Below are 27,518 nucleotides of genomic sequence, written 5' to 3' on the forward strand. Positions count from 1 at the left end.
CATGGCCAAAATATTTGTAGAATTACTTAAAACTTTAAATGTTAAAACTTAAATCATTTTTTTTCTAACCAATCAAATAAAGATCTGGTTGAGAGAACTGCATTTAAAATATGACATCATCCATTTAATATGCTGTCTCTTCACAGTTCGTTTCACTTAGAAAATCATATTTTCTAGTTAAAAAGCTAAATACTACAGTTTCTATTTTTGTTTTGAATCCAATACATAGTATCGACCACTTACCTTAATTAGAAATAGTGGATTATCCCCCAGTGATAACAGCACAGCATTACATAAAAATACAGGTTAAAAAAAAAGCTGCAGTTGAAAAAATATAAAGCAGTATTTGTTTTTCTCCAGTGCAATGATTTTCCTAACACAGAATATTAAAATTTTCTACCATTTTCAAAGAAATGCTAGAGCAATCACTATCATAAATATGCAGAACCTGTCAGCAATTTCAGTAATGATTCAGATGACGAACAAAGCAGTCCACTAGAACCAGTTGGCAGCATAGCTAGAGCATTATTTTTGTGCTCCATAATAACAGCAGCAAGTCGCTGCCTATTCCTTTTGAAAGTAGAACAGTATTTTATATACTCCTTAAACATGATGAACCACTAAAATATTTTAAACCTTTCTGACCTGAAGTGAATACGAGGGAAAAGTATATACACTGAAGTACTGTGGATGAGGTAGCCCTCCTGCTTCTTGTACTGCAGGTACTTTCTGCGGGAAGTTACAGATACATCCTTACCATAGTTGAGAGCTTCTGGGGCAGTCCACTTGATAGGAATCTGCTTTAAGCCTGACGATGAATACACTCCATCATCCTCCTGACGAGACATTCCAAAATCGCTTATTTTCAGTATGTTGCTTTCACCCACCAAGCAGTTCCTTGCAGCCAGGTCCCTAGATCAGAACAAGAAACATAACTCCACATTTTTACATGCTTAAAACTACTTAAGAGTCATGGAAAATGTGAAGAAAAACATGAAATGATTTACCAAGTCTTCTACTACAGCTCGATTTGCTAGTGAAAGTGAGTGTGGCACCACACAGATCAAGCTTTTAGAAGCCTGTGGGGAGACCACCCAAGAGCAGGTGGGTATTTCCTGAAGGGACTGCAGTGCAGGGGAAGCCCATGTGGGAGCAGGTGTACCCTGAGGGAGTGCAGCCCATGGCAGGGTTGCAGTGAGGAGGTAGGAGCAGCTGAGTGGAGAAATAAATCTGCATGTTAGCAGATCAGATTCTATGTGAAATGAAACAGAATTAGAGTAGGTGCCTAAAACGTGTTCCCATATTTATGAAAGACACTGAAAAAGCAGAGAACTGGCTTCATCTTACATCTATTATCATTAGAATTTCCATTTTTTTTAAAAAAAGCTACTTAGTACTAAAGGAGAAGAAATTTTGGTGCAGTGACAGGTGAAAAGCTTAAAAAATCAACAACCTTCCTTTCTCTCCCTCATCTCAAATACACCTTTTTAGATTAGGAGAGAGACTGTAATAATGTCTGATAAAAGACCTAATGCAGCTTCTATGCAGCTTGCGTTTGGGATACAAATACATGAAAATAATATATTCTTAATGTAGTATACTTTCATTACATTGCATTATTTAAAAATAGTGCATAATACCTACTATTATTCCGGTCAATGTAACAAAATATATAAGGAATTTTTTTGGAGGAAAAACATGATAAATAACAGGATTGAATTATAACAGTAGCTACAATTCATGGGCAAAGTATTTTTAAACTAAATTTACAGTGGATATTTTTAGCTCAGATAGCTAATATTCCATGGGAAGTAAATGCATTAGCTTTCACATTTTGGATTGGAGCTGTAGCACAGTTTTGAAGTGAATCCCCTGAGCACTTAATGAACATTCATTGGTTTTGAAGAGTGATTTTGGTGCATGGAAACTAGATTATTTTTGAAGGAAACTAACCTGGAACTCACTCAAGGTGTGCACAAAATTTGTCTCCATACCTACGGCAGGAAGAAAGGTCTGAACCAATGACAAAGAGCTCTAAGCAATCTGCATGGCAGTGACTTTCAGGACATTGGCCTGAACCAAATTTAATCTTAAGTAAAAGTCTTGATCCATACAAATAGGTGTTAAAGTTCCCGTGTCTACAACTACTTTGATCAATTGATGCATATTGATTTTGCACTGCATTATTTCCTACATACAGAGCCTTTGTTTGCAGGTAACTATTAAACTTGATCTGAACATTTAAACGGCAGTTGACTCACACAACTTTGCTGCCAGTAAGACCATTTATGCCTCTTGAGAGTCATGCTACATTAATACAAATTCAGTTATTTTTGCAGTTAAAGAAACTGTGCTCCTTAAAAACACATCTGAAATCATAGTTTGCAGCTGAAGATATGCACAGATATCTAAAAGGGCTCAACACGTACCATCATATGTAGTTTAATGTTAGCATGCGATATTGTTCAGTTCAAGTATCAAGCTGTTACTGCTTATATTCAAGTAAAATGAATCACTACGAAATTTCCTGTATGAACAGCTGAGGTTCCAATTATATTTCAGTTATGAAGGTTTGGTTTTTTTATCATTTCACTCCATTTAGTCTAGATTTTGTGACATGCAAATAAAAAGTGGACAAAGTAAAGAGGTCATATGTGAAGGAAAATTTACAGTTAGTTAAAACCAAGCACATCTTCCTACCTGAGTCAGACCTAGTATTTAAACCTGTACTCAGTGAGATTTAGAAAAAGCTGAACACTGAGCTGTCTTAAGTTTGTTCCTCATAATTCTGATCATTGGCAAAAATATATAGTAAATAGTATAATGCCTGTATGCAAAGCTTACATTCAGTTCACACAGTTTTTGTCTCTTTTGTGTGTAACTATTTTTTTTTTTAGACTCATCTAGAAGAAGTGTTTTTCATTATTACTAAAAATTTCCTATTACATTTCCAAGATAATAAAACTGGAATATGAGAAAGTAGGTAAAGTTTGCAACACTATCTTCTAGATATACATAAATTAACACCAGATCTTCTAAGTGACCACAGATGTAGAAGCTTTGGCTTCAAGTTGCCTGTTGTTTAGGAGTGGGCTGCAGAATGATACCATTCCAGTTGACATCCTGTATACAAGCACCAAGGGAGGAATCATGGGCCAGTGGTTAGCTAATAGTCTGCAACTTGTGAGGGTGGACACAACTGTCAAGTTCACCATCAGCCTTTCTGGGCAAATTGTTGATGCTTTATTTTTTTCAGTTAGCCATCTATCACACTGAGAAATATTTTATTGCTATCTGTAAGGGATGAGCTCCAAACAAGGCAGTTAAGCCATTCAGATGAGCCTGATCTTCCCTTGATTTCACTGATATCTCGGCCACCCCTGGAACTGAGCTGCAAGAAGGGTCCAGAACAATGCTGAGCAACAGCCAAGTCAAGAGGAGAGGCCTGCTGGCACTCAACCAATCCCGGAACTGGAGCAAGAAAAGGTTCCAGAAGTCCAGGAACTGGGGCCAATAAACAGGAGCACATACAAGTCTAGGAGGGACTCTACACAGAACAGCCCCACTGGCAGGTCTGATGCTGGATTCAAGACAGGTGATCTCTCCATCCCTCAGTCTTTCTCTCTTTGTGTTTTTCCTCTCAAAGTTGCTAAGTAATGCAAATCTTACTTCGATTTTTCACAAATCCGCACAGTTTAGTTAGATGTACCTGTGAGAGGGCCAATGCCTGCAGGATAGCTGTTCTATAGGAATCTCCCATTAAAGCTGATGTTTATGTACAGATCTTCAGTTTTACTTCACCTTAAACTAACCATGGGGATCTGCAAATCCCAATCATTGCTCCCTCCCCACAGTTGGGATGTGACAATAAATATAAATTCTGCTACTTTGCACCTCTAATAACTTGCCATTCGGTGGGATAAAATAGTAGGATTACAGTATTGGTTCTCAGTGGTCCATCTTCAGCCACCTCAGGTTCTGAAATTACATCCATTGAAAATGTATTTTTCAGCTTCTTTTCTCCCTTCTCCCTTGTCATTTCTTATCAGTGTCTATTTATCTATTTTATTATTTCATTCCTACATCTTATAAGTGCCCTGAAAGTTAGGGTATCTTGTTAGCACTTCTGTTTTCATTTTACATTTGCTTCGTCTACTGAATCATCCAGAGATCCTTATAGGTATTTGCACACTTAAGAGCAATAAAAAAAAATATTACATTAGCTACCTCATGCTTTTCTTTTTTATTCTGAGAGGTTGCTACAATTTTTCAACACATTACAAGCAGCTTCTGCACTGCTTCTCCTCATGTCTGACAGTCTCCTTTAAGACGATATTCATACTCATCTGTCCCAATGTAAGACAAAATAACCACTGTGATTTACTACAGAACTTACAGCTAGAATCTGAAAAAAGTGAAAGTAAGGATATAAAAAAGTAATTTAAATTAACAAGCTACAGCTTTAATTTTCTTTCAGATTCCAGTATTCTAATTCATTAAATTTGATACTGATATAAGGAAAAAGCTCCAGTATGACACTGATACGGAGTTTATAGAAAACCTTTTGCACTGTAACTTTCCATACAAAGTACACACAATGGAGTTTCATTCAAGAGTCATTATGTATGATGCACGACATGAGTGACATGAGTGTACATGACATGTATACATGTAATGCTGGTGAAAGAAACAGCTATGAAGAGTCACTACCACAGATAATTTCAGTTAAATATCTGTAGTAACTCTTCATACTTTCTAGACAGCCTTTAAAAAATACATACATAAAGAAATCAATGTTCTATTTGTTTTCACTTCCTTCTCCTTAATGGTCCCTAAAGGAAACATCCTGAAAAAGTGCAGATAAAATTGCATGGGATTAGGTGCCTCTCTCTGCTTGTGGGACATTGCTTTTCTTCTCATGCAGCATTTCCAAGTTGCTGCAGTAATTCCATAAAATCAGCATGCATCTTTAACATAGAAAATCAGCAAATATTCCTTACTTCACATTGTGAAAGCTGTACAAATTGGGCACAAACTACACTGAGCTGCTACAGAACAAGCTCCTTACTAAAAGAGAAGCTATGACTATCACTATTTAATTTCGTGAGTATGCAAGTTCGTAGTGCTATTGGAAACAAATGTTTTTCCCCAACTACTAAAGAATAAAAATTACTTTGTAAATCAGAGATCTGAGTTTTAAGCAGTTCCTTTAAATGCAAATAGGGCATTGACTACAAGTCACTAACACAGGTTGAATATGCTGAAGCTGCTAGACAGAGCTCATATAAGGCTTTTGCTAAGAATTCAATAGCAAGTCAAAGAGGAAGTAGAGGCAATTGCTCTGTGCTGAGAGTTGTTACCATCTGGATTCGTATCTGTCAGCAAAGACATAAACCCCATAAACTTTTCTCTAAGGACTTCCCCACCTCTAAAGAACTATGCAGAAATTGATACCTAGTATTCAAATAGAATTCCATCAACTAAAGAAAATCAAAAGAGTAAACTCCTCATTACTAAAGCAGCAGGACAGATTGCATCTCTGAACTAATTACCTGTTTTATATCTCCTCCCTGGATCATACAGTTAAAATGCTCCTAAGTGATAAAAGCAAGTAATTATTTAGTGAACAGGATCAGTTTATCCCCTCCACATATTTAATTCAACGAAAATAGTCTATGATCTGATTAAAAGAGAAGGGTTGTTAGCAGGTCTATACATGAAACTGACATTTTTTGTGGACTACAGACATCATCTGTCCTTCAGCCACCAGACTCCAAGATCTTTGGCAAATTGTTGAGAAGAGTCCAACTATAACATCCACTAACTACTTCAGCATTCTGGGGGTGAATCCTGTCAGATCCCAGAGGCTTATGAATATCGGGTTGTTAGAACTGCTCCCTTACATTTTCAGTGACTCTAGATGGAAAGCCACTGCTCCTCCAACTCTGACGACTGGGCAAATCTAAATTTATCATTACTACTAAAAAAAATGAAGCAAAAAAGGCATTAAATGCCTCTGCTTTTTCCTCATCCTTACTTGTTAAGAGAAAATATGGATATGTTCATAATACTCATAGAATTTTTAATATTACTCAAAAATAAGTTTGATATTCAACACAGTTATAGAGGAAATTGGGTGTCCAAAAAGTAATTAACCAAAATGGATAATGTCAGGAAGTAGGAATGTTTGTTCAGGACTGATAAGCAAAAGGGGCATAGCTTGCGAAATGTTTGTCAGGAAGTAAGAATGTGTAGCTTGCAAAAACCTATGGAACTTGGTATGGCTTGCGAAATGTGTAGCTTGCAAACACCTACGGAACTTGAAACAATATGGTCAAAAGTTATCAATTGTGGAACTGACCAGTAAAGTTGTAACGCACCATATATGGAAAATCACTAGAAGAGGTCAAGAAGAATATGCTGAGGAAACAGAAGAAGACTCCCTAGCCACAGCTCAATCATGCGCAGAGTACACCACGACAGGAAGACAATTGTATAAAAGGACCGTATGCTAGTTCAAACCTCGCGGCAATTGGCGGAACATAGATTCCCTTGTCGCCCAGCGCTGCATTGCCTCTTTGTTCTTTGCTCATTATAATTAATAAATTTGATAATTGAAACCTCAAATCTTAGTCCATTATTCTATCAATAACAGATAATTACCCAAGATGGGTCCAGAACAGAAGTTTAGATTTTGTACTTGAAAAAGTTGCAGTGGACTTAAATTCACAGTCACAGATGTCTTTCATTTCCAAAAGCAGACATACAAGAAGATGCTTTATTCATAGTAAGTCAAATACCATTTTCAAGCAAAAATTTCAACAGGTGTTGCATTCACAGAAGACAGTAAGATGAAACACAACACTAATGCATATGACTGTATTAACTCGTACATTCTTTATGTGATATTAGCATGGACTTATTCACTCTATGTGATGACACAAAACTTGCTACAGTAACTGACCTTGCCCTCTTATAAAAGAGGGCTTCTCTTCTGCATTGTTCTGAATCTTTTGCTTATTCTATTCTGTAGCACAATGACAAAATATCATTGATTTCTCTGCACAGAGGCATTAAATATTCGCTTGTCTAAAAACCTAGTAATATGTGAAGAGACAAATGGTGATACAACACAGATAGAAAAGCTTGCAGGATGCATTTAAAGAAAATGACAAAAGCAGTGTAGTACCTAGCACAGATACTATGATTAAGTTTTTTAGCAAAGGAGTATCCCATTTTATTTAAAAAAAAAAAAAGCTAGTGTTAATATTATTATGCTTTGTATGTAGTTTAAAAACAGTTCAATACTTACAATGAAAAGTAGAGCATGTAAATTTGGCATATAACATCACAAGCACTCAAGGAACCAAGACATTCATGAGCATAATTCTACTACAGGTCAGTATTTTGTCTCTTATTCCTTTTTCAGTAGAAAAAGATATATGAGCACAATAGAATTTGCTGCGCTTTTTGGGTCTTAGTTAAAAAGGAAATATTTTAAAATCTTTTTTCTCAGGTTGGAGTTCAGCAAACTTTGCACTTGAGCTGAGGCAGGTATGCCATAAGAGAGGCGTGCTGGGTTTATGCGGCAAGATTTTGGTAGCAAGAGCTGCAGGAGTGGCCTCTGTGTGCAGAGCCCAGCAACGCTCCTTGTCAAACCAGCAGCTCCAGCCGCTCCCGCAGAGATCCGCCGGAGCTGAGCCGTGGGAGATGCTGTGTGTGCTCTGGGAGAACACATTTTAAAAAGGGAAAATTGCTGCACAACAGCAGCCGGGAGAGGGGTGAGAACCAGGTGAGCGGCGGCCCTGCATGCACCGGGTTCCGCGCAGGAGCAGGGCGGGAGGCGCTGCGGGCGCGGAGCAGCAGCTCCCTGCGGCCCAGGAGAGGCGTCGGAGGAGCGGGCCGTCCCCCTGCAGCCCGTGGGCACCGCGCGGAGCACGGAGGAGCCCGCGGTGCGGCGGCGGACGGGGCCCGGAGGAGGAGCGGCCCACGGACACCGCGGGAGCGGCCCCGGGCCGGAGCTGCAGCTCGCAGGGACGGTGCTGGAGCAGCACCCGGAGGGTTGGGCCCCGCGGTACGTAGCCGTGCTGGAGCTGGGAAGAGAGTGAGGAGAAGGGCGGGCAGAGGCGAAGCTGCATGAACTGACCACAAGTCCCATTCCCCGTCCCCTGTGCTGTTTGTCAGGAAGGAGGTAGAAGAGCAGGTTGTGAAGACAATCCTGGCAGGGGAGTGGGGCGAGTCTGCTTTTATTTCTCACTACCCTTCTCTGTCGTTAACTGGCAATAAATTAAATTAGACTCCCCCAAGTTGATTTGCCCATGACAGTAACAAGTGAGTGATCTGTTCTTATCCTGACCCACGAGATTTTCCTTGTATTCTTTCCCTGTTCTGCTGAGGAGGGGGATGAGGGACTGCTGGGTGAGCGTCTGGCAGCCAGGCAAGGTTTCTTTTAAGAGAAAGACACAGAGAAAACCAATACCAAAGAGAGTTAGAAAAATCAACTAGAATTCAAAGCAATCATCACATTGTAAATTTTTCTCATTTAGTGAGGGAAAATTCAAGTGGATGGCAAAGGTAAGGGAGCAATTTAGCAATGGAAACTAAATCGACACAGATACATAATAACTATACGCTAACTTATTATTTTCTAATCAGAGTAAAAAAAAACATTTTGTAGTTTGTACCTTGCAGTTTATCTTGTTACATTTAATCAAAGATTAAAAACAAATGATTTCTAACATGGTAAGATATTTTAGCATTCTAAAAATAGTCTATTATGTGAATTAGAAAAAAATCTAAAGCTAAGATGAAAAATAGTTTACTAATTGCTCTAGACAGCTAGGCAAGACTTGCAGTTAGAAATATGTAAAAAAAATTCCAACAGAAATATGTAAGAAACTTTATGTCTAATAAGTTGTAGATTATAATACGTATAAATGGAAAGGAATAGCATGGCCCTGTCTATTCATTTCGTCTAAATTCACAAGTTACCAAATAATTTGATCCTCCCTCCCTTCCTAAGTCACTTGTGCTCTGCAAAAGGTTTTCTACCCGCAGATAAAAATATGAAGGTGGAATAAAATGTTTAGCGCTCTCCTGGCCACAAGAAGAGGAAGAGAACAATGGGATTTTGAAAAATTTGTGTGTAGTACCTGAAATAGACAATATGGAAGAAACATGAGATTACAGTATGCTGTTTGAGTGTCAGGATCACAGCAGCTGAAGAAATGAGACTGCTGTAGCTTCTGCAACCACAAAAACTCATACGTACATGCAGGAAGCTTTTACAGCAGGGAAGAGCCAAGGAATGCACATTAATAAGCCTGAAGTTTCTGTTAGGAGGAATGAGTTAAAAACAGAAAACTGGCCACGAGGATGATGTGAGAAAAGAAGAACGGAATGGAGGAATGTAAATAAGCTCAAGTGACCTTGCAGCTGGGAATACAGCATGGTGGTAAACTGTGCTTGAGTGAATCATTGATAAACAGGTGTCAATAGTAGACCAGCAAATCTCTAGCATGGACTGATAGCTGTGCCTGCATCCCCTGTGCTTGTCAGCCTCTGCTCAGGTGTTCCTTCAGGGATGACCCGACTGGCAACATAAAGACAATAAATTCACTCTCTGCACATCAGCCACGGGTCTAGGCTGGTTCCTTCTTCCTGCCTGAGTTGGCTCACATATGTGGTGCAGAAGGCAGGATTCAGGAACTGCCACATCATGGCTGGCAAAAGAGCAGGGGACTGGGGAGGTGGTACTGGGGACCCTCCGTGTTGCAGAATGGCCCAGCACTGAATGCTGGCTCTGCCTATCTGCCTTCTCGACTACCATGCCTCTGCTAGAAGTGGGATCTGAAGTCAATGATGAAGCAGTTATTAACTCCAAGGTGATTGAAGAGGCTGTGTGCAAATTGCCATGGGGAATGGCACCGCAGTCTTCTTGCCAGTTAATGGGGAGATTGGGATGGCTGATAGCTCTTGACAATCTTAGAGCTCCTGACTGTGAAGTTACAGCATTGTGCAGTACAGTGAGAGTGTTACAAGACGCAAAGGTGATCGCACAAGAAGTAATTACTGCACAGACAGAGCAGTGGCATGAGATGCAATGCACTGTAAAACAGCTGGTGGCATGTACTGCTAACAAATGAAGCTGCAGATATGGGAAGAGTGAGGTTTTGACTTCCCCAGTTCGTGCTCTTACCATGAAAAATTCACAGGATGCCAAAAATTAGGATGAAAATATCTCGAGTCCTCAGACTCTGAGGCTGTATGAATGGGGGAGCAGCAGGAAGGAGGGCAGAGATCATGCACACTCACATCCCATAAGAGTTATGCCACTTTTTAGAGATCTATCAGCAGAAGACTGGGGAAGGTGGACTAGCATGGTTTTGTGAGTCTGGGATAGTGATACTGCATCTATCTTCTTCTTAGTGGGTGAATAGAATCTATTAAGCCCTATTTGCCAGTGCTGATCAGATACTGTGGGGGTATGCTATGATTCTATGCTCAGAATATATCTGGAAAATCCACAGGCAGGATGTTTTCGCACCTATGCTGTACCAATGGTTGTGTGCAATGCTTTTAAAAGCATATACAGATCCAGCTGAAGTAGTGTCATCCCTGCAAAAATGGTGTACAATAGAATAAGGTATTAGTCTACTGTGGCAGATGGGGGTGGCACACATGGAAATTACAGGATCCAGTCCAGAGAGGGCAGCAGTAATGAAAAGCATCAAAACGTAGCTTTTGAGAGGGGCATCTGCTTCAGTGAAACCTTCAATCATACTAACAATCACAAGTACTACTGGGAACACAGATGCCCTTGCAGATACTTTTAGAGAAATTGAGGCTGTAATTCTGGAACCATCTGTGGGGATGGTGAATAAAGAAAAGTCAGCAGAATCAAGAATAGTTAACTCACAGGCAACAAGGAAACAAATGTGGAAAGATCTTGTGTGAGCTGGTGTCCCACCACCAGAAATAGATTGAACCAAAATGTCAGCATTGTTTAAATGATAACAAAAGTTAGCACACACCCAAAAGACTGTCCCTGTCCACACTGCCTGCTGCCTCACAGCAAGGCAAAGCAAGTGCCAAATGAGCAGAAACCTATCTGTAGCTCTGGCCCCCTTGCCTAAGGTTACTTTAACAGTAGGAAATACTACATTTGCCATGATGGTGCTAATTGCCCCAGTCAAAGAATATTGGGTATTGATGTCTTGGCAGGACAGACAGTTGAGACACTAAACGGTTGCGTGTGCTCCTGATAACTCTGTTAGGGCCCACAGAGGGGTAGCCCAGGCAGCCACATAATGGAAATAGAAGCATTATTTACAGCAACAATTTCCACCAGAAAAATTATCTGTAACCATTCCACACGCCATTCTTCTAGGAACAATTTCATTTAATCATGTGCCTGCGCTAGGGGAAACACCTCCCTCCCTCTCAGAGATCTCCTCACATCTCCTGTGTAGGAAGAGATTCTTTGTGACTAGCACAAGAAGATGGCTGGTTTACCAATGTAAATGCAATATGCATAGCTATTGGACAAAGACAACAGAGAGCAGCTGCATATGTTCCAGTTCCAGGAATTACACTATGGCAAACAAGTGTACAGACATCTAGTCAGTGAGCTGAACTGACTGACCATCCCTTGCCTTCCTAGAAGGGAAGGCACATTATTTTACACTGATGGAATGTGTGGTAGGATTGTGACATATTAACAGAGATATGAAAACTCATATAATACACCCTGACTATGCAGTATAGTTCTGTATTCCAACTTCTCCCCTTACTATATGCCCTCTGTTAATGTCAGATTCTCAGTAGATAACACAGGCATTTGGTAGATTTGGAGGCACCCTATCAGACATGCCTGAGCTCCCCACCTTGGTACAGAGAAGATCAAAGCATACTGACGATCACAGCATGGTGGTAATCTATGCCTGCGTGAACTCTTGATAAACAGGAGTAAATAGTAGGCCAGTGAACCTCTAGCATGGACCAAGCCCTGGTGCTGCTTCAGGGACTCCTTGGCTGGTGAGGTAATGACAATATATTTAGTCTTCACTCTATTAACTGTGAGTCTGTGGTTGTTCCTGCTGTCTGCCTGTGCTGACCCACACAGCCTCTAAGTTCATCACCTACTGAATTCCATCTTTCTTCCCTTATTAAACCTTCACTCTATTTCATGAAGTCATCTATTACAACTCTGTTCTTATCCTGGAACATCCAGACTTCTCTGTGTGGAAGAAGCCATCTACCATCATGGAAACATGCTCACTCATATATAGTGTTGACTGCCAATGGATTAGGCTCTCATGTCCTCCGAAAACTCAGAAGTTTGTTAGAGGTGCTGGAAAAACTTTCCTGTGCTTAATCGAAAAAATGGGAATAGAATCAAGTATTAGCAAACTTTAGATTTGCTGTATCTGGCTATTATTCTGAAATCTCCCCCCACACACAAAGTTCTACATTACATTTTAGATATACAGGATCCTCTTTGCTGTTTAACATTTTATCTTCATTTTGGCATTTGCTGTTGGCAAAAGCTTTACAATGAATAACCAAAGTTCACCTAAGCATTTGCCAAAGTCCTAAAATCTTTCTACGTAAAGAGATTACAGGTATTGTGATGTATTTTGGACATTTCCTATAATATTAGCAAAAGTGTCTGAGTACACAGCAACTTACTGAAGTTGCCTGTTTTCATTTATCAGCTTTGTTAATGATCTGAAGTCTGAAAAGTCAAATAGCAATTTAATTGAATTTCCAAATGAGAACAAATTAAAAGCTGCTGCAAACACCAGCAAGGGCAAAGAAATAAAAATAATGAGAGAAATAGAGAAATGTTTGTCAGAAACAAGAAAATTAGACAATCTGTAAAACAAAAATGAACTTATTAAAAAAATTAAGCCTAAAAACAGACACTTGCTGGGCTTTTTTTGCCTTGAAAAAAAGAAGGCTCAGAGTGAAATCTTAACAATGCATACAAAGAGCTGAAAGGAGGGCACAAAGAGGACAGAGGGTGCCCTGTGCAAGGACAGAAGGCAGTGGGTACAAACTGTAATATAAGAGGTTTCCTCTGAACACCAGGAAGCAATTCTGTGCTGTGCAGGCAATGGAGCACTGGTACATGTTGCTACAATGGTGGTGAGGGGACTGGACGTCAAGGCAAGAGAGGAGTGGCTGAGATCCCCTGATTTGTTCAGCGCAGGAGCAGAGCAGGCTGAGGGGAGGCCTCATGGCGGCTGCAGCTCTTCACAGGGAGTGGAGGGGCAGCGCGGAGCTCTGCTCTCTGGTGACAGCAACAGGGCCCAAGGAAACGGCATGAAGCTGTGTCAGGGGAGGGGCAGGTGAAGGTTAGGGAAAGGTTTCTCACCAGGGGGTGGTCGGGCACTGGAACAGGCTCTCCAGGGCACTGGGCATGGCTCAAGAAGTGCTTGGACAATGCTCTTAGACACAGGGCTTGAATTTTGGGTGGTCCTGTGTGAAGTCTCAAGATTGACTAGATGACCTTTGTGGGTTCCTTCCAACTCAGGATATTCTATGATTCTATCTCTAAAAGCTGCCTGGACGTGATCCTGGGCACTCTGCTCTGGGTGGCCCTCTTAGTGACCTCCAGGGGTACCTTCCAACATCAAATACTCTGTGATCCTCCAAGAGCTGGGTTAGAAATATTTACTTTTCAGTCTCAATAGAAACAAACTTCCACTGAAAAAGCATACAACTTGCTCTTCTTTCCTGATCTCCAAATCCTTAATATTTGGACATAATCTGCAATAACTTGTCACTGTAAGTGACCTTTATATTCTTAGATTAATTTACAGGGGCTGATACTATCTTTGTAGTATTTTGGTTTTTATTTCTGATCCACTATTAAATAAACTCCCAATTTACAGCTCCTGCAAGATTATGTTTGCCTTCAATTCTTCTCTGCTTATGAGTCATTGTGTTCTTACACTACAAGGAGGATGTTTCTGAGATACAGCTTCCTCAAAGCTACTGCTCCTTTCATCAAAAAAAAGCCGTAACTTTTACCAGTTCTTACTGGTAGCAAATTTTCCTTCCCCTTGCATAGTTAGCTCTGCTGATTTCATTCCCTCTGCAAAACTGAATGTGTTCATAGCCTGATGAGTCGCAGAAGGAGGTAAGAAATATTTTGCCCAACTGTTGTAATTAAGCTTTCCTGTAGTCTCAACTATGACAAATTAATAGTTATAACACAGCTTTGACTTGGGAATGTGACTTTCTTCTGCTCATTAACACTACTACCTACAGCTGTATGCATAAACAGAAAAGGTGTTATAGATTCTACAGTAAGAAAAACTAAAATATACAGAAATGGGAAAAAAAACCACAAGCAATATTAGAGCAGATAAAATGAAGGGCAGAACCAACAGTAAAGGCCATGGAAATAAGAACAGTTAGAAAGCAGGAAGTCCAGATTATTACTATTGCCAAGTCAGTATTTATGAGCCAAGAAACAAAAGAAATAACAAATTAAATGTACTCTTCATTGTTGTTCTGAATCAACAATAGAGTAGAAATGACAATATATATATTTGTTTTTTTCTCCATAGGCTTTAAAATATGTTAATTATACTGTGGAAGCAGAGATTAATAAATAAAATTAACTACTGTTTCTTAAAACTATGTAGAACAAAACCATGTTTCCAGAGGTAAGCATATTATTCAAGCAGGAAAGATAGGTCAAGTTACTTGGAAGAGATATTAGGTAACTCACATATGAATTTTGATTGTTTCTCTCTCTTAACAAAAAAAAATATGTCAGCTAGCACTGCAGTTGAACATAATACGCAAGACATACATTTGTACAAGACTGTAGACCCTTACTTACTGAAACAAAATAGAATAGTCATAAATAAAGTTACAGAAATTCTCTCTGACCGACTAGCCAAACTATTTCCTGTATGTGGATACCTACTGCAACCCTTTAAACATCTCTACAAAAGAAGACATGATACAATATGCTGCACATTAAATGAATTTGTCTGATTGTCAAATCTAAAAGACTACCAAGCCCCATATCAGTTTATATAAAATACTATCAATATACAATCAAATACAATCAAAATGAAGCTGAAGGACTTCAGTTTAGTAGCTACTCAGCAGTTAAAAAGTGCAACAACTACACAAAAGGAAAAAATATATATTTTACATACAAAAATCTTCTCTAACTTTTAGCTTTTTCCTGAGAGCTCTCTCTGCCTTAGTCTCTCTGAAGCTTACAACGCTCTCTTGTGGTAGGAAAGATGGCTATTTACTTGCAATCATTAATTTCAGTTTATAATTGAAGTCCAGCTGTGTTAGAGAAGAAGAATAATTTATACTGAGAAGCAAAACAAACCCTTCCAAATTAAAACACAGTAAAAAATAAACAGGATAAATAAACATCTGTTACCAGAGTAATACTATTTCACACTTGACTTCAGCTAGAATAAGACAATAGCAGCATGGGAGATTCTGTCATCTCAGTTTTGCCATTTGTGTTCACAGTACTCAGAATTTCTGCTCAGGAACATGATAATCCCGGACTGTATCAAGCTAGAAAGATACTAAACTTCAATTTAAGGCTAGTTTTCATGTCAGCAGTTATGTTAACTCCAAGGAGGATCACACAAAATTTGAAAGGGAGGCAGAGATGGTCCCTGTAAATGAAAGTGACAACAGAGAAGGTTTAGGATTCTACCTGTGCCCTTTGAAGGAGAAGAAACTAGTCTGAATAAAGGCATGCAGGAAAAGACTGTATAAGCAATAATAGAAAGAAAGGGTGGCTTCCTGGCAGTGAATGAGAAGTCAGGAAAGTCTATGATACCAAATATGTAGGACAACCAATTTGTTTAGGAACTGCTTATAGCCAGCTAACTATTAAGAGCCAGAAAGGTTAAAAATTACTTGTATAAGCATTTACAAGCTTACTCATCACACTGATCTCAAAAATCCTGCTCAGAAATTAATCCAAAAGCAGAAAGCCATTCTAATCAAGGATTTTCACTTATTCTGCCATCATAATTCCTACATATAGTTTGTCAGAACTAGGACTTGCCCCTTATTTCACTGATCTACTTATATTTCCCAGAACCCATGAGACCCAATGAAGTATCTGACATCCAGCTTTGCCAGAAACTTCTTCTATCAGGCTTGAGTGACTCAGCTTCTATCTGTGAACAACAAAATACTGTAACATTGATTCATCAGTTCTTGCAGCTCCATATACCTTGACGATCTCTCTCAATCTTCCAAATCAGCTAACAAGCCAATAAAGCTTTCTTCACTGCCTACCGCCTTACATAAGGGATTCTGAAATATCCTTTGACAAAGAGTAATACCCTATTGCAATCAATACTCAGAGTGATAGAAAAATGTTTCATAAAAGTGTATCCTTACACTACAGTTCTGCCAAACAACATAGAAAGAGGCTGAAAACTACAAAGTAATGACAAAAAGAGAGAGAACATGACACGCACTTAGCTCACTGTCTGTTCTATTTTACTCATTCTTAGCAATTGTGATTTCTTTAAGATACATTAAATTTGTTCAGAACCTTTTTATGAGATGTACGTAGTTGAACTGAATTTTCCTTTGAATTGAGCTGAACATGCATAATCTCACCTAAGTTTCTCTCGGTTTTATAAGAAAGCACACTAAAATCCATTATACATTCTTCCTCCATCTGTTTTTCATTACACATGCAGACACATGCCTACGGTAAATCTAATAATTCAGCGATAAAATTGCAGCAATGTAAAGCTCTGAGGAACTCCAGAAAAACTTTCTGAAGTGCAGGGTATAACCACACTACAGTGAGGTATATAATTATCAGCACTAACAGAAGAATGAGCAGTTAAACTTTTTTTTTTTTAAACGGATGAAACAGCTGTAACCTTGTATGCATACACACGTACGTGTATCTCTATTAAAAAAGTAGAAAATGGAAATATTTCCCTCAAAAAAGCCACGTGCAAATTTATTATTACCACAGACAAATAGCCTAAGAGTTTTTGATTAGATCTGAAGTATTTTCCTGTGTGAGAGAGCTGGGGCACACTCATTTTTGTACTGTCAAGAATCAGAATGAGAAACCAATACATAATGTATTAATGTAACACATATTTTGTCTTCTAGAAATACTAACTAGAATTTTCTGCTTAAAGAAAAAACAAACAAACAAATAAAAACTAGCACAGTGTAAACTATGGCATAGTTTGGTTTTGCTACACAAACTTTCCTCCTGGTCAATGATGCATGATCCTTTGATCCTGTATCTCATTTCCAAGGTGACTGGCATACAGCTGAATATGTTCTTCCTCCTCTTCTTAATCCATCTATTTCTGCTTTTGACATATCTATGATCTAATTGGTTGTTCATCATCTAGCCCTAACACATCATTTACCCACTGTAAATACTATAATCTGCAGAACATTTTTCTTTCTGGAACAAATACTAAAAAAAATTGTTTAAAAAATATATGTAGAAACACCACCAGTGGTATACTCAGCCATAAATATGGCTTGTATCTCCAGGTTATATTTAGTATCTGATGGTTTTGGACCAGAGGGTGCCTCAATTTTCTCAATAGATTTAATATGAATATTTGAACTCTAAAATATAGTAAATAGAGAAGAATTACCACTGCAGCTTCATGCTGATTACAATTTGTTGAATAACATATATCGAAGTATAGCAAAAGAAGTTGTTATCATATAAGGACACTGTTTACAGTTGAGTGTAATGATAACTCTTCTGTTAACTTTAAAGCCGTATTTAGTGTGCTTGGGTAAATACTTAACATTGGCTTTGCAGTATCTTCTGCAAATAAACTTTGCTCTGTGGACTCAGTTAGTTTTTCAGTACAATTTACTAGTAAAATTATTTTCCACAAAGATGGCAGGCAAACCAGTATTTTATTTTAAATAATCATACAGCCAGTGTTAACAGACAGTGCTAATTCTAATTCATGGATGTAAAAAATCTAAGCCTTTCATTTATTATTCAATTTCAGTGCAAGGTGAGGACCCTTTGTTGAATACTGATTTCTCCTGATATCTTGATATTTTCAGATTCACATTACCATTTCCTCCTAAGTATTATTATTTAAGGTAAAACACACTCCAAGCTTCACTTTTAAATCAATTTAAAACAATAATGTTTAAAAAAATAGGAGCACACTGAATAAGAAAGTAATAATAAGAACAGAGCTATTCTTGAAACAGCATGTAAATGTTTGAATTGCTCAAAATAAGGGTACATTTTCTTCTACAGAAGATACTAGAAAATTTCAAAGCTACTCACAGATTTTGCCTTTCCTTTCTCAAAGAAACTAGACTGCATCAGCTAGCAAAACATGGAGGAAATGCATCTGATACTGGAATATCACATTCTACTTCTTTAAAGTTCAATAGTAAGCACAGAAGCTAAAATTTCTCTGTTGAGAGCAAAGGAAGTTAAGACTACATGGAACTGTGAAACTAAAAAGATACGAAGTAGAAATGTCTAGATATTGTAGCTGATATCAACTTATGTTGTGTATTGCAAACACATCATAAGCCCCAGGTTTTCCACTACACTGGATGGTCATTCATTTCAGTGCAGTCCGTTCAGAAAGAGTGAATGCTCCCAGTTAAGAGTTATACAGTAACTTCTGTCTGATGTAATTCCAGCATCATTTCCACATCCCACATGGCAACATCTTATGCTTTAAGTCAAAAGACAGAGCTGAGAAATCAAGAAACAGCAATGATCACATGATCTCTAAGACCTGAGGAATGCTGTGGCAGATAACAGTTGGGATGGACTTCCAGAGGCTGTTTGAACAGGAACCTTGTTCTGGTCTCATCCCCAGCCATAGGATTTCAACCCCAAGGGCCTCCACATTAGTTTGTTTCAGACAAACAAATTCAGAAGTGTTAAATTAAGATTTCAAGTCATGTGTAAGTTGTATATACACTCATGTTTCCTTAAAAAGACAATGCAGAAAGTAACACTGTTGATTAGAAAAAGATTACATTCTAATGGAAAATTTAAACTCCAGTTGCTGAGGAATGAGATGCACCAACACAAAAAGCAAAAGTGGAATGCTATAAGTTTCTAGCTATTGTGAAAAATAATAGATTTTTTAGTTCTCCCTACATTAGCCAGTGAATTCTATCATATATATTTTTATTACACTACTTAATTGTCAATATGGACATTATTTTTAAAAATAAATAAGTCTAAACATTAATTCTGCAATAACATGCTAAACAATTTATCTATGATTATCTTTAGCTTATATAACTTAGACAAAGTAGAATTTAGACAACCTATACATTTTATGTACTCTTAGGCAACAACATGCCTGAACAATTTCTCTCTTTGTGATATTTCAAATCATCATCCTCAGAAAAGTGACATACTGAAATCTCAAAGGGTACCTTCTTCATTTTACAGAGAATACAGAAAAGATGATATTCAAGCACAATCATTAATAGGGAAAGTTTACCACAGAATGAAAATATCAACTCCAACAAGCCCTTAAACAGATATTTTAAACATGAATATAAAGGTCTATGAGAATTACCTTAATTACCCAGGGTACCGTTCAGCTGACAGATTGCATAATGACAAGAAATAAGATGAAACATAATGGAGATTTCAAATAGTAGAGATGAAATGTTATAATTATCTTTTGAAAAGAAAAGCCCTCCACAGAAAGGAAAAATAAATTTCTGTTCATTTATTTTCTATAGGGAAACTTCAATTTGCCACTACAAACTGAGTAACAGCAGAATTTATTATGTCTTATACAAAATTAGCCTCTGGTTCTTTTTCATTATTAATGTTAGCCTCAGAACAACCATAGTTAAAAAACAACTTTATTTTGCACTTCTATTAATAGATGCCTCAGTAATGAGATATTTGATGAGAAAATTAGCAAATGGCAATGATAATTTGTGCTAGAAATTACCAATAGCAAACAGAATCTGCCTTAACAGCAGCTGAAGCAAGCAATGTGGCGTGGATTAAAAACAAAATCTTAAAAAAAAAAAAAAAAAAAAAAAAAAAAAGAGAATAGCACTTCAAGTTACATCATTAATGTGTTAATCACTACATAATGCATTGGCTTACATGACAATGTTTTGGTAGTGGGGGGCTGTAGGTGTGGCCTCTGTGAGCAGAGCCTAGCACTGCCCCATGTCAGATCTGCCCCTACCAGAGCTGAGCCATGGGTGATGCTGACTGTGCTCTGCAACAGCCGATTTAAGAGAAGGAAAACTGCTGCACAACAGCATCTGGGAGATAAGAGTGAGAATGGGAGAGAAGCAGCCAAGTCAGCGCAGGAGGAGGGCAGGAGGAGCTCCAGGAGAGGCCCACAGAGGAGCAGGCTGCTCTCCTGCAGCCCGTGAGGAGCAGACCTCCCCATGCAGCCATGGAGGAGTCCACAGTACAGTAGTGGATGGCGCCTGGAGGAGGCACAGCCCATGGACACCCCCACAGGCACAGCCTTGGGCTGGAGCTGCAGCCCATGGGGAGTGGCCCATGGTGGGGTAGGAGGGCTGGTGGGAACTGAAGATGGTTGGTGGCAAACAGTGAAGTAACCTGTTCCTGAAGGTCCACAGCCCACTGAAATGACCCATGTGGAGCAGTTTTTAAATAACTCACACTGGTGTGGCCTGCAATGGACTGCATCCCAGCGGAAGGGCCGACAATGGAAAAGGGGAAGAGTGTGAGGTGGAAGGAGCAGCAGAGGGGAGCTGTAATGGACTGAGCACAGCCCTCATTCCCAATGGGGAAGGTGGGGAGCAGGATGGGGAGTGAAAGTGAGCCTGGGAAGAAGAGACATGGAGGGAAAGTGCTTTAAGTTTGCTTTTACTTCTCACTATACTACTCTGTTATTAATTGGCAATAAATTATTCTTCCCCAAATTAAGTCTGTTTTGCCCATGTTGGTAATCGGTGAGCCTATCCTTATCTAAACACACAAGGTTGTTCTCCCCCATCCTGGTAAGCACTTGGTGACCAGCCAAGGTTAACTCACCAGTTAATATATTCACATACGTACTCTACTGCTTATTTAAACCAAACACCACAACACCAAAAATCTACAATTCAAATATGCATTTTCTACACACTGTGATTACAGAATTATGTGGTATCAGGACTGTGTCAAATATAATTCAGGAATGTATATGTAACATAGCATGGCCTTACTGAGATAGCATGATATATTGAGTTTTAGAGTCAACAAAAATGCAGCCTGACGTTTTTATATCACACACTGATCATCCAAATCCATGCATCTGTTACTCTGATCAAAAACCTTCAGAACTAGTTCTGCAGCTCTGGAAAGCTAAATCGGAGATGCAGGACATAACTAATTTGCTTTTATTGGAGGTTGGGGTGAATTTCAAATAAAGCACACAACAAAAAGCAGTATAAATCTCTATAACAAATACATATGGTCTGCATGGAAAAAATGTATTATTCTCCCTTTTGAAACCTTTTGTTATTCAGCTATGCCAAGATCCAATAGTTTAGGGAAATAGAGTAGAAGGAAGCTCACATCTTTTTCAGAAGCAGTTCATCATAGGTCACATGCAGATACATTACAGCATATTTAGAATTTGATAAACTGGTAATGGTTTTCAGTTTTCAAACTCTGTCCATATCATAGTACTATACCTGATGCTGCAGTATAGTGCTTCAGTAGACTTCCAGATTCCAACCTCATTATTATTGTTTGTACAGAAAAGTTTGGAAATCATGAATCAACTACATTAGTGCAGAAATGGAGCCACACTTTGAGATGTATTTTTGACACAAATCTTCATGCTCTATACAGATTTTTTTAAATCCTACCAGTATCCAATGTTGAGCCTTACTGCACCCTAAGCAGACAGTTCATGCAGCAATAAAAGAACAATGTTTTTTCCTTCATGTAGGCTTCAACCAAGGACTCCCAAGATTGGACAGCACTCTGAAGAGTATCAGAATTAGTTTTGATTGTGTCTGGAACTCAACAGAGAACTCGGAAATAACATAGCCTTGAGTGCTTGTCTGTATGTACAGTCAGAATACAGGTGTTTCCCAGTGGTATTCTACTTGACACAGTACCTGATGGAAAACCCACAGATTTCCTGTCTGATGAAGACTAAAGAGTGATGTTTCCAAACACAACAACTTCTACAAACCTCAGTAAACTCCTCAATGGAAGCATGACTAGAATCTGAAGGGGAAATCCTACAGATATCAAGTAGTTGGGTGATAAATATTCGAAGCAACCAACTGTAAGAAATGAACTAAGATTAGAAATGTTGAAAGTCGCAAACAAGCAAAAAAAAATGTAAGTCATATTATACCCAGGGAAGTTACTTGATCCTTGGTCCTGCCTTGTCAGTGGAGAGAACTGGGTGAAAAGCATGTGACAGAGCTAAAAACTATGGAATCAAGAAGGCTATCAAACTACAGAATCAAGTGATAGTGATCCAAGAGTCCAGTCACTGTTAGAACAGAATTTCAAGCACTTCTGTTTGTTTTTGACATTAATATTTGGGAAGATACAATTCTGAAAGATGAGATTAAAACTTTCACTTCCCTATCTTTTGTTAAAAAAAGAAGATAATGCTATCCATGATTATCTGAATGTGCTGCCTCAAGAAGAGCAAAAGGAAGGACTGAGAAGCTCCAAACTGTTAGAGCTGTTAGAACTCTGAATTGCACCTGTTTTCTTGGTGACTCAGTTTTCTGAGTCATAAGAGCAACACCTGAGATTGCCATTTGAGATAAGGTTTTGAAGACAAAATGACAGTGCTAAGCAAAAACTAGTAAGAATTAATCAACAGCCCAGGGATATCAAACAGAAACCTATATAAGCACGGTGTAGCAGACTCAGTCATCAGATCAAGAGAACAAGAGTTTAAAGCCCTCTAACGAAAGCTTGCCAAAAAAAATCATGTAGATGCACATGGCGTTATGCCCCATTCTTTTTTTTTTTTTTAATTAGCAAATACATTTGTATGTATAATAATTTATGTAAGGAATTAAAACAATTCTAAGAAAAGAATACTTGGATCTATTAACTCTAGATACAGCCACAGGAATTGAGTTTCTGAATACTCACTTTCAGATTTCTACAATACTACAAGTATTTTTATAAAGGTCTTCAATGCCATGGAATGTGCAAAAAGGCAATGCTGATGAAGGTGGTATTGTTCTGTGAAATCAAGATCCTTTTGATTGACCTGTTCAAGAACAGGTCAATCTGCAGACAAGCTCTTTTGCAGGCTAAAAAATATGAACCAATGTCCCACAACAATTGAATAATCTCTAACAAAGGCACCAATTTAAACTTTAAATAAAGAAATTAAAATTTCTGAAATGAAATAATAAGTAATCAAGTTCCACCTAGAAAATACTTCCTGTCAAATCTTTTTTTCACTAAAGCATAATGATACAAACTCCAAAGTTTTACAAGAAACACCTGAACCTTCTGTGGGAACAGACTCTTGTGACAAGAGTCCATGAAACAGGACGGAAGCATGTAGTACAGAATGGCATATAAAAAGTAGACATATTGCAAATAAGTAATTTAAGCTAACAATTACCTTCCTGCATTCTAGCTAGCTAGACTACAAATATTTATAAAACTGAAATTTAAAGCTAAAATGTGAAAATAAGATTGCCTTCCTGAATGTTGTGTTTACTAGATGCATATAAGACTTACTCTGTTTTACAGATTCATGTCACCAAGTAGTACTTCAAAATGATATATTAAGTTGCCATTCATGCTTTTGCTTAGACACAGATTGTAATGCAGCACTGTGTAGCCGAAGTTTAAAATGCTTCAAATAGCAAATATGAAATTGAATGCTCCTCATGTTACTTTTACAATAAGTATTAAAGGAAATAGGCTGATTGAGAAGGAAAAGAATTAGTGAATGACTAGGAATTAAGCAACTCAGTAGTTTAAACGGAAAGAAAGAAGCAAATTGGAACAACACCAACTTTTTCAATGTTAATTTCACATAGAAAATTTAAGAAGAGCTCCCGAGGAAAGAGGAACCAAATATAATGTCAGTCTTTCAAGCTCATCCCAGAGCAAAAGTTCACTAAGAATATCATGCTGAATCATCTGTGTAAAATCAGTAATTTCTGGCAATTTAATGTTAGCACATTTATTTTTAGAAGTTGAAACTCAGTCTATGATATTCTAATCTATTCCTATACAGAAAGCACAGGGAAATATAGAAGTGTTTACCTCTCCTCTCTTCCTAGACAACAACAGCTGAAGAACAGTGTATTCGTTATGCTACGGTTGGAAGCAAACGCAGTAATGTGAAAACTGCGAAAAAAAATTTCTTGGAGCACTGCAAAGCACTGTCACATTTATATTGATGTCATTGTCTGAAATTCAGTTTTAATAGCCAATTATGAATAAAGGTTCTCTGCACAGACAAGAGTACTTCAACAGTGTCATGCCCTCTGAGAACAGAGACGCACTGAAGACTCCAAAGGCCCTGGTGCAGCACTAGCAGAGTCCATACTTACTGCTGCCTGCAGAAGATTGCAGCATCTCTTCCCTGCATGAGAAGCAGTGTCAAGGGCTGTGGGTACGGAGCAGTGCCATTGTTTAGGCAACAGTCAACACCTCCTTGAATTGCTTACAACAGGTAGGACTCCAAAGAACTGTCTTTTAAACCTACTCTTTTTTGAAAGAGCAGATAGATCATCAGTTATGAACAAAACACGCAGGAGAGAGAGGGTTTCTGCAGTCTTCCTGAATACCTGCTGCAAGACTGGATTGTCTCTCCACATAAATACTATGCATTTGTAATGGTTCTTCCACTTACTATGGCACTTATATTATGACTAATAAACCAAATCAAAACTAATAACCTGTGTAAAATCCATAGTGTTGTAACTGCACAATATAATTTGATAAACTCACTGGAGATACTGGATTTAGTGATAAAAGGCTCACTAGACAAGAGGCAAAATGGAAGGTTTCATAAAACACATGCAAAAGAAGAAATAAAAAATAAGTACTCTAATGTGGCAATTAAATTTAAAATTTGACAAAAATATTTTATAGTATGGTAGAATGAAGTTTTGGAGTTTTTTCCTTTTTTTTTTTTTTCCCTTACAATAACAATATACCTGTATTAATTAAGTGGCCAAGAGACAGTTGCAGCTCTTTATCAGTGTTCACATTTGTGGTTATAGCTTTAAATAAAACACATGCAGTTTCTAATACCCATACTGTAAAAACTACATTTTAAATGAAACAGAGACATTGTATAAATAAGGTTTATAATTATAGTTATTCAATGATGTGCTGTTTCAACTGTACCATGATAATAAATCTCTGAAAGGCTTGCTGAAGCACAATCAACTATAATTAACCATCAACAGTACAGACATTTTTGATATAGTAACAAAGTAATAAATGATCAAATATGAAAGGTATAGAAATAGAATTTTGCACTATCAATTAATTTTACACTTGCTGTTCTGAATGAATCATAAAAAGCTAATTAATAATGACAATGAGTACATATGGAAGTATACAGTCACAAGACTAATACGTTTTCTAAAGATCAGTAACTTAAGTTTGCATGATACCCCTCTCCCAAGGAAAAAATATAAATAAGGTCACAAATACAATATTTATTTCATCAATACTTTCCTTTATGAAATCTTTAATACTTCCTCAGGGAAATCCATGAATTTCTGAAGTGGATATTGTAAGAAATTACTGCTTGCACAATAAACCTTTATGAGCCCATCTAGATGATAGAAAGGCAAATTAATTCCACAGAAACACAGTCTTAGAAGACTGACTTAGAAAGAATTTCTAAGTCATCACCAGAACAGAAAATTACAGAAATTACAAAAAAGGCAATACCAACTTCTAAGCTCTTAGTGCTATAGGAGGACTTGTGCCTGACAAGATCATGGAGTGGATCTTCCTGAAAGCCCTACTAAGGCACACAGAAAATAAAGATGAGGTGATTTGTGGCAACCAACATGGCTTCACCAAGGGCAAGTCATACCTTACAAACCTGGTGGCCTTCCATGATGGAGTTACAGCGTCAGTGGATAAAGGAAGAGCAATAGACATCATCATCTGCGCAAAGTGTTTGACACTGTCCTGCATGACATCCTGGTTGCCAAACTGGAATAAAAATGGATTTGATGGATGGACCACTCACTGGATAAGGAATTGGCTGGATGGTCGTACTCAGAGAGTTGCAGTCAATGGCTCAATGTCCAAGTGGAGACCGGTGATGAGTGGCGTTCCTCAGGGATCACTGTTGGGACCGGTATTATTTAACATCTTCATAGGCAACATGGACAGTGGGATCGAGTGCACCCTCAGCAAGTTTGCAGATGATACCAAGCTGAGTGGTGCAGTTGACACACTAGAGGGAAGGGATGCTATCCAGAGGGACCTGGACAGGCTTGAGAGGTGGGCCCATGCCAACCTCATGAAGTTCAACAAGGCCAAGTGCAATGTTCTGCATCTGGGTCGGGGCAATCTCACGCACAGATACACGTTGGGCAGAGAATGGCTTGAGAGCAGCCCTGAGGAGAAGGATTTGGGAATGTCAACTGATGAAAGATTCAACATGAGCCAGCAACATGTGCTTGCAGCTCAGAAGACCAATCATATCCTGGATTGCATCAAGAAAAGTGTGACCAGCAGGTCAAGGGAGGTCATTCTGCCCCTCTACTCTGCTCTCATGAGACCCCACCTGGAGTACTGTGTCACAGTACACACAACACAAGTACAACACAAGACGGACACGGAATTGTTGGAGCAGGTCCATAGGAGGGCCAGGATCAGAGGGCTGGAGCACCTCCCCTACGAGGACAAGCTGAGAGAGCTGGAGCTCTTCAGTCTGGAGAAGAGAAGGCTCTGAGAAGACCTTATAGCAGCCTTCCAGTACCTGAAGGGGGCCTACAGGAAAGATGGGGAGAGACTTTTTAGAAGGGCTTGTAGAAATGGCTTTAAACTGGAAGGGGGGTGGCGAGACACTGAAACAGGTTGCACAGTGAGGTTGTGGATGCTCCCTCCCTGGAAGCATTCAAGGCCAGGCTGGATGGAGCTTTGAGCAACCTGGTCTAGTGGGAGGTGTCCCTGCCTGTAGTAGGGGGGTTGGAACTAGATGACTTTAAAGGTCCCTTCCAACCCAAACCATTCTATGATTCTACGGTTCTTCCATACTCTTAGAAAGGAGACCCGCTCGGCTTTGGATTTAAACCATTACTCTCTTGACTCCCAAGATAATTCAATTACTACTGATACACTAAACAGAATAGCACCTACACTAAGCCGAAAGGATCACTTTTCATCTTCTTTACTGTAGCTGAGCTACTGTGTCAAAAAAAAATAACAGATTCATAGGAAAGAAAAGACTAACTGAAATACTCAATATAGTTCCAACTCCTGGTTGGGAAAGAGTTGATACCTCTTTCCAAGATTCTTTACATTAACAGTTAATACACTGAAAGGGAAA

The 27,518-nt window shown here is 38.6% G+C and overlaps 1 protein-coding gene across 6 annotated transcripts in view; it reads right to left on the reverse strand.

Annotated features, from left to right (window-relative positions):
* The window catches only part of FER (FER tyrosine kinase), a 185,913-nt gene that overhangs the window by 11,407 nt on the left and 146,988 nt on the right, over nt 1–27,518 (reverse strand). For all 6 annotated transcript variants that reach the window (XM_021379740.1, XM_021379739.1, XM_021379734.1 and 3 more), the window contains one exon: nt 758–912. In XM_021379740.1, the coding sequence (XP_021235415.1) occupies nt 758–912 (155 nt within the window). The remainder of the gene's footprint in view (nt 1–757; nt 913–27,518) is intronic.

Source organism: Numida meleagris, chromosome Z, assembly GCF_002078875.1.
Source record: "Numida meleagris isolate 19003 breed g44 Domestic line chromosome Z, NumMel1.0, whole genome shotgun sequence".
Lineage (NCBI taxonomy): Eukaryota > Metazoa > Chordata > Aves > Galliformes > Numididae > Numida > Numida meleagris.